The sequence below is a fragment of the Belonocnema kinseyi genome, chromosome 9 (assembly GCF_010883055.1).
Source record: "Belonocnema kinseyi isolate 2016_QV_RU_SX_M_011 chromosome 9, B_treatae_v1, whole genome shotgun sequence".
Lineage (NCBI taxonomy): Eukaryota > Metazoa > Arthropoda > Insecta > Hymenoptera > Cynipidae > Belonocnema > Belonocnema kinseyi.
The window spans coordinates 24,597,390-24,606,365 of record NC_046665.1 but is presented as its reverse complement, the minus strand read 5'-3'; the positions used below and the strand labels follow the sequence as shown (position 1 = coordinate 24,606,365).

The 8,976-nt window shown below is 29.7% G+C and overlaps 2 protein-coding genes across 3 annotated transcripts in view; one reads left to right on the top strand and one right to left on the bottom strand.

Moving 5' to 3' along the window:
- Positions 1-8,976, bottom strand: part of LOC117179584 (suppressor of hairless protein-like) — a 220,530-nt gene that overhangs the window by 168,606 nt on the left and 42,948 nt on the right. The gene's annotated exons all lie outside the window — the stretch shown is intronic.
- The window catches only part of LOC117180447, a 43,656-nt gene continuing 35,952 nt past the window's right edge, over positions 1,273-8,976 (top strand). The window contains exon 1 of the mRNA XM_033372946.1: positions 1,273-1,419. Within this exon, the coding sequence (XP_033228837.1) occupies positions 1,273-1,419 (147 nt within the window). The remainder of the gene's footprint in view (positions 1,420-8,976) is intronic.

Sequence of the window (8,976 nt, the reverse complement as noted above, 5' to 3'; positions counted from 1 at the left end):
TTAATATTTCTCTCCCGGCTTTCTCCCGGTTTCCTCCCGGTACAAGTTTCTCCCGGCTTTCTCCCGGTTCTCCCGGTTCTCCCGGTTCGGTGGCCACCCTGAAATGGTATGAAAGCAGATCACTTCAAGATTTGGTTGGAGGATATTTACTTTCCAAATGTAGGACCAAATAGCATTTGAGTGGAAGCTTCTAATGTGTCCCCTAAGGGTGGTGGAAGAGGGACCTACAGTTTAAGGTGGGTTCCGAACCACCAAGAGCAACAGCCTTAAGTACTTAGAGAAAACCTTTTTCTCTAGAGGTACCGGTCCCACGACTCTCCGGAGATGAACAACTCCCTTGCTAGGCTAGTGTTCACCGCATGGGCCACAGAGACTCTTCCAGAGTGCGAGGCGGGAATCGAACCCGCAAGCCGAAAGAGTGGGTCCAAAGCCTACGCTTTAGCCCCCACGACCATCGTCCCACTGACCAAATAGCATTTTACTCTTTGATTCATGGAGTGGTCATTGGCCAACTGCAGTAGAAGAAGCAACACCCTCCAATAAAATTGTAAATATTAAAATTATTCCAACAGGAACAACAGGGAAAATTCAACCTTTAGATGTATTTGGGTTTAGAGTTTGGAAAAATTTTGTGCGTCACTTTTCCGATTCTGTTATTTTGATGAATTACGATATCAATTTACAGAGCAGGTATAATATTATTAAGCTTCGTCTTTGGTGCATAATCAATTAAGCTCGCCAAGATATACTAATCTTTTTAAATAAACATGTACTAATATTGCTGTGATTAGGGGGTGGTATACCCCCGTGTAATATTTTTGTTCATGTTGGATGGACTCTATTTTACTTCCATCTTTATTAAACAAATTTCCCAATTTTTGCTATGTATGGAGAGTATATATTATCATAGACATAAGATAAAAAGAGTTTAGTATATGCATGCGTTGCAGTATTCGCTTTTGAAATTTTTAAATGCTCTCTCTCTCTCTCTCTCTCTTTCATCAAACTCCTATCCTCAGAAACACTCTCCGTATTTCATATACAAATTTCACTTTTATTTCTTATTTTCAAAACTGCCCCTTTTGGATTAAAAACTTGTAGATGTGATGAGATCAATTTCCGTTATGACAGATTTAGTTCCAAATATTAATGTGATTGTGTGTAATAAAATAATAATAATAATGGAATAATAGAATAATAAAGTAATAAATAATAATAAAATAATAATAAATAATTTCTTTCGGTTAACGTGTCTCTTTTGACATATCAAAAATGCTGGAACCGATCAATTGCCAACACAAGCAAAAACAAAGTGTTAATCTAACGCCAATTTCAGGGTACCAAATACCTGCAACAAAAATTAGCCTTGGTAGTGTGAATGGTACAACTTCACAAGGTGTCGTTTCCCTTGGACTTGGGGTACGAAACGTCACCTACTGTCAATTATTTTTACAGTTTTGCGACAAAAATAATCGAAGAGTTTCGTACCCCAAAAACGAGAGAGATAAAACACCATCTTGAAATTACCTACAACAAAATTGACCCCAGAATTTTTAGTGTGAAACCCTTTTTTTTAACTCTTACTGCATAAAGACACCTGAGCGTACCGCGAAGTAGAAATACGGTCGTGTTTCGAAAACTTTGTCTCAAGTAAGTGTATACAATCCATTTAGCATGTATTATACGTCTTTTACCATTAGGAAATAATTAATTTTTCATAAAAAAAAGCTTGCATTAACACTTACGATTACTTTTTGAGTACTTTTTTTAGTACTTTTATGAAAAAAAAGTAATTAAAATTGATTTAAAATTTGATATATACTTTTCATCAGAAAACCACAAGTTTTTAAATAATTGTTTATAACAATATCTTCTGATAAATACATTTTTTGCATTTAATTCCGTACTTACCTTCAATACACTTGTGATTGGCAATGACTTCTATAAATTGACACGCTCAGAGCAAAAGCGAACTAAAAAAAAAGTTGCGGAAAAGAGATGTAAAAACACGCGAGAGCAAACACGTCCTAAGAATTAGCCGAGAGGTAAAACGACACAAGAATGAAGGGAGAATATTCCCCCCACTTGGCTGCTGCGAAGACCAGCCACGTGTAAAGCCGAAAATGCGCGAACACGAATCCGAGCTCGCCCGACTTGACGAATGACGATCTAATCAGTTGCTCCTCCAATTTATTCTGGTTTTAAAATCCTGAGTTACCATAGAATCATTATATTTGTTGCGAAGTAGAAAATATTTTCACCATATAATTGAATTTTTTACTAAAATGATACATTTTTAACGGAAAATGGAATGTTTAATCTTTATCTAAACAAATCATATTATATCAACAGAAAAGAATTTTTACTAGAAAAATGTGGATTTTTAACGAACGAAATGAATTCTTAATAAAAATACATGAACTTTAAACAAGAAGAATAAATTTTTACCAAAAAAAGATAAAATTTTAATTGAGAGAGATCAATTTTCTTACAAAAAAACAACAAATTTTTTAATTAAAAAAATACATTTTTAACCGATAATGATACTGTTAAATTTTTTAATTCCAAAAATTACTTTTTAACAAAATATTAGAATTTTCAAAAAGACAAAATAAATTATTTTTAACCAAAACAGATAATTTTTGAAACACGAAGAATAATTTAATTTAAAAAAAAACATGAACTTTTAATGACTGAAAGTAGTCCATATTTAAGCAAAAAAATGTAACAAAATAGTTCAATCTTTAACGAAAAAATATATAAATTTTCAACTAGAAAAGATCAGTTTTAAATAAAAAATGTTACAGTTAAAATTTAAGTCTTAAAAAATGTTTTTTCAACCAAAAAGAATCGAATTTTCAATAAAGGTGTTAAAGGATCAACCAAAAGAATGAATTTTTTACCAAAATAGATGAATTTTCAAACAAGAATGATAATTTTTTACTATAAAATAAGAATTTTCAACTGAAAAAAAATAAATGGTAAAAAATCAATAAAATTGTCAAATTTCTAACTTGAAGATTAATATTAAAACTAAAAAACAAGTATTTAACCAAACATGCAATAGTTCATTTTCAATTTAAAAAATTTAATTTTCTACGCAAATAATGAATTCTCAACTGAAAAATATAATTTTTAACCAAAACTTTAACAGTTGAATTTTAAATTCAAAATTTAATTTTGAACAAAAAGAAAACAATCGAATTTACTCGAGATTAGAAGTTTGAACAAAGAAGTAAATACACAAACAACAAGAATAATACTCTACCAATTAGATGCATTTTTAACCATATACATGCTTGAATTTGAATAAAAGAAGATAAATTTTTAACAAAAAATGGAATTAATACATGTTTAGCAAAAAAAATTAATTTTAAAATGGAAAAAAGAATTTTCAAAACAAATCAATTTTTACTAAAAAACCGAAATTTTCACTCAAACAAAATTCTCTTTCAACCAAAACACAATGAATTTTTAATCAAGGAAAGTAATTTTCAAACAAAGATTTTTCTTAAAAAAGACGTTTTAAACAAATTAATTTTTAAAATAACGAATTATCTATAAAATAGGTAGTTTTTAACCATAAATGCCATCGCAACATTTTTAATCAAAAAAATAATTTTAAAATTATGAATTTACCAAAAAAATTTAACCAGATAGTTGAATGTGTTAACTAAAAAAGATTTTTCAACTAGAAAGGGAATAGTTTAATTTTCAGCTGACAAAAATTTCTTAAACAAAATCATCATTATTTTCAACCAAAAATATCAGTTTTCAAACAAGAAGGAAAAGTTTCTACCAAAATGACAAACGTTCATCTGAAAAAAACAAAAACTTTTTAATTGAAAATTCCATTTTATGCTCAAGGTTTCAGTGGAAAAAATTTAATTTCAACACAAGAATAACATACAAAAAAAAGGATTTTCAACCAAAATGTGTATTCTCTTTCTGTAAAAAAAGTTTAAATAAGTAGATCAAAAATCATCACTCTATCGACTGAATTATTAATAGAAACAAATAAGAAAGTCTAACTCTTTTTTACTGAATACATTCCTTTTTAGTTTAAAACTTCTAGTATTACATTTTTTTGATTGAGGTTTCATCTTTTTTTGTTGAAAATTTTTTTATTTGTTTTAAAATGAACTTTCCTGTTAGAAATTTATATATTTGATTTGAAAATTCAAAGGTTTTGCAAAAAAATCATCTGTTCCGTTAAAGTACTTCATTTTGACATACAAATTTTTTTTAAAGTTGAGATTTTTTTCTTTTTGGACTTAAAAAGCCTTTTTAATTGAAAAATGATTTTTGAACTGAAAATTTAACTGTTTCATTTTTTGTTAAAAATGTATCATTTTTAGTTGAAAATTCAACTATGTATTTAAAAATATGTATTTAAACTTATGTATAAATTCCACTCTTTCATTGAAAATTAATTTTCTTCTTGTTGAATATTTTAATATTCTGTTATAACTTCTTTTTTCGGATAATAATCATATTTTTACTGAAAATATAACTATTCCATTTTTGGCTGGAAATTAAACTTTTTTTAAACACTTTCTTTTTTAGTTAAAACTTCAACTGTGTGCTGGAAAATTCATGTATTTTGTTGAATATTCGTCTTTTTTATAAGAATATTATTCTTTATGTTTGTACATTCATTTCTTTGGTGAAAATGTAACTATTTGGTTGTTAATTCAATTTTTTAAATTAATTGTTTTAACTGAAAATGTAACTGTTCCTGTTTTGGTTAAAAAGGTATCTTTTTTAGTTGAAAATGAACTTCTTTCATTGAAAATTAAACTATTATGCTGAAAAATCAATTTTCACTATTCTATTTTTGGTTGAATACTTATTTTGTAGATTGAAATTCATTTCTAAAGTTGAAAATTACTTTTGTGTTTGGTTCAAAATTCGTCGTTTTTAGAGAAAATTAATTTCATTGGTAGAAAATTCTTAGGCTCGATCTGGTAGCTATGGGAGCAGCTGATTAGATCTTTATTCGTGAATTCGGGTGAGCTCGGTTCATGTTCGCGCATTTTCGGCTTTACACGAGGCTGGTTTCTGTAGCAGCAAAGTGGGGGGAATCTTCTCCCTTCATTCTTGTGTCGTTTTACCTCTCAAATAATTCTTAGGTCGTTTTGGCTCTCGCGTGTTTTTACTTGTCTTTTCCGCAACTTATTTTTTAGTTCGCTTTTGCTCTGAGCGTGTCAATTGTACATAATATTCTGTGACAATTTTTCTAAATTAAAAATAATTAAAAATGAGTAAGTAATTGATTATTTTAAAGCAATTACAAATGTAATTTATTATTTTTTAAATAATAAAAAAAGAAGTAATTATATAAATTGGTTGGATCTAAAAGTTCCTTAAGTAAATTCGCAAAATACATCAATAGGTTAGAATTATATGAGGACCTAATTCTTTGTTTTTTGAGCGAGTGGCCGAAGGCTAACCAGAGATTCCCTTCAAGTATGCGACGGAGAAGCCATCGTCAGCGACTCATTGATACTTCATTGTTTAATATGTGACACTATGGCATAATCCTGATTGACTGTGAACTATTAATTGAGAATTTTTATAATATAAGTAGATGTATAGGGGGGTTTCTAACTCAAGATTCCTACCTTACCGGTATCGAGAAGCTTCGACCTGTAGTGGTCCGTGTTCGTGCTAAGCACTTTCTGGAAAAAGGGTTCGTGTCCGTGCTAAGCTTTGAGATCTTTCACAAAGGATCCTGATGACGTCACGATTGCGCAATAGTCTGTAGCCAAATTCATGTAAACAGGTTCAAGGTTATAACGTGCATGTGTCAAGATTAAATGAGAAAAACAAGGATGATTTGTTACTTCCTGACAGATAAGATGTTTGTTAAATGCAGGTGTATAGGTGAAATCTGATATGAGGGTTATGCATGGCATCCTGTTTTGCTTATTAATTTGATTTGAACATTCCTGATAGATGATGGTTTAACTAAAAGTTTCTGCCTGTGAAAAACATGCTTCTGCAGTCTAGAATCTTCCAGAAAAATAATTAGAATTAAAAAAGTATATCTATAACGTTAATCGAAGGTAAGAAAGGAATAAAAAAGCATTTCTTATAGTAGGTCATATACTCAGGGATGCTTGTTGCTTTATTGTAGTATCAAGTAGCGAGCGAGGACCAGAGATAACAGCTACATGCGTTTAAACTCGCAGAGGCATTCATACATCGGCAGTTTAAGGCTGCACACATTTCATTATCCTATGCTATCGTTCTATAGAGCGATCACTTCTTTTCACAGCTCACAATCGTTGGCTTTCGTATTCATTCATTTCCATAAGCTAGGTCTGTCAATTTCTGGACGAGGTATATGTAACAAGATACTGAAAACAATTTCGAGACTCGAGAGAGAGATTATAGACAGCATGAATTTAATTCGAGACGTTTCATGGACGTTTAGTAAATACCAAGAGTACACTGTCCGACACATATCGCTCCTTATGTCATGCAACTATATTCGAGCTAAGGTCGCATGCCTTTTTTATCCACAGATATATGCTCGCTTTTCAGCTCTCATTTAGAAAGGTCATTTTTTTTCCTTTTGAATGTTAATGATTTAAACTAAAAATTTTAAAATGCAACAAATTAATATAATAAAATATTTTAATTTTCTTAATCATCCACTAAGCCTACTCTTCGACTATAGAAAATCAAGGGCGACATTTTTGCGATATTAAAAAATTATATCCGCACGTATAGATTATAATGTAGAAGGTTCTAGAATATTTTGACAAAGAGGGGATATAATAATAGGTAAGGATGATAAATGATATGCGGCATGTATAGTTTAGGGAGAAAGAGAGATGGAGAGCTATGTATTAAAAAAATGTTTTTAATCAAAATAATTTTGTAATATTGCAGAAGGCTTTGCGATTAAGAGACTTGAAAAATACCAACAGATTCTTAAGAGGTCCGAGTACATACAATTGATCACTGTAACAGATTTTAGAATTTTATATTGATATAGCTAGGATGTCAAATCAACCATTTGAGATGAAAAAAATACAATTTGAAAATACTTGCTAGAATTTATAAAATAAAATCAGCTCTATAAATATTAGAGTTTGACTAAGAAACGTTGAAATCTCTTTCACAGAATTGAGTAATAATCTAAAAAAGATTCAATTTTCTTACTTCAAACATTAAAATAAAGCAACATAATTAATAAAAATAATTCAGCAGTATTAAAATGTAATGCAAGACAACTGTGAATCAAACATTGGGAAAAAATGATACAGTGGTCACGTGAACATCTACTTTCTAGAACTTTTAAATCCAATATTAGTCAAATAGAAATTAAAAAAACACAAAAATTAATATAGGTTATAGAAATCCAGGATGATATATTGCTTTCTAGCTAGCTAATTTAACTCAGAGACCATAGAAATCTACCTTATCGATATTCTATAGATGTAGTAGTTTATGCTATTTTTCCAGAATATTCTCAATGACGTCATCGAATTGCTACTATGCAATTTTTTTCGTAAACAACTTCAAGGTTATTTTTAATGCTGAATTACGTTCTTTTTTGCGTTTTTCAATATTATATACCACAAGAGTCGATTATAACTTAGAACCTTCTAGAACAAGTAGAAAAAGAGGGAGATATATTATTTAGATAAGGATGGTAAATGATATGCAGCATGCATAGTTTAGGCAGAAAGAGAGATAGAGAGCTATGTATTAAAAAATGTTTCAGCACAAAAATAATTTTCTAAAATTTACAAGTCGGTAGAAGGGTTTGCAATTGAGCGACTCGAAACCAGTTACAAATCTCACAACATGCCTCATCAAAATGAATTACACCATATAAACATTTTTGAATGAATCTTGAAGAAAGCCAACAGATTCTTCAGAGATCCTTTTAAAAATAGTGGGTTACTGTAAAAGATTCAGAGTTAATACCAGGTAGCCTCGTAGTATTGAATCAACTATTTATAGATGAAGAACATGGAATTTGAAAGCTCTTGTTAGAATTTACGTACTTGCAATAGATTATGAAGAATGATAAGAATAAATTCAGCCATATTAACATTTAGTGTAAGAAAACTGTGAATCAAACATAGGAAAAAATGATACACTGATGACATGAACATCTACTTTCTGGAATTCTTAAATAAAAAATCTAGTGATATAAAAAAATTGAAAAATACAATAATAACAATATAGTATCTAGAAATAGAGGATAATATATTGTTTTCTAGTTGAATAATTTAGTTCAGAGATCATGAAAATCTAAACATAGAAACCTACCTTACCGATATTCTACAGCTATAGTGGCTGGTACGTGCTATACTTTCAGAATATTCTTAATGACATCAAATTATACTGCAAAATTTTATTTGTAAACAACTTCAAGGTTATTTTTCAATTGCACATTACACTTTTTAGGCTGCAAAGACGTTATATCTTAAACGTATTTAAATAGGTCGATTATAATTGAGAAACTTCTAGAACAATTAGACAAAGAGAGATATATATTAATAGATAAAGAGAGTTATGTATTAAAAAGTGTTTTCAATCGAAAATATTTTTCTGAAATTTTCAAGACTGCAGAAGGTTTTGCGATTGAGCGACTCGAAACCAGTTACAAATCTCACAGCATGCCTCATCAAAATGAATTACATCATATAAAAAAATTGTGCACGAATATTGGACAATGCCAACAGATTCTTAAGAGATCCTTTTACGAACAATGGGTTACTGTGGCAGATTTAGAATTAATACCAGATAGCCACGTAGTATTGAATCAACTATTTTGAGATGAAGAACGTATAATACGAGGGTAGTTCAATAAGTCCTTAGAATGAAGTATAAAAACAATTTTTTTTGGGTAATTTTTTTTTATCTTTCAACATAATCTCCTTGGAGCTCTATACACTTGGTCAATCGCTTTTCAAGTTTTTTTAATCCTTCAGAAAAGTGCGTTTTCGGAAG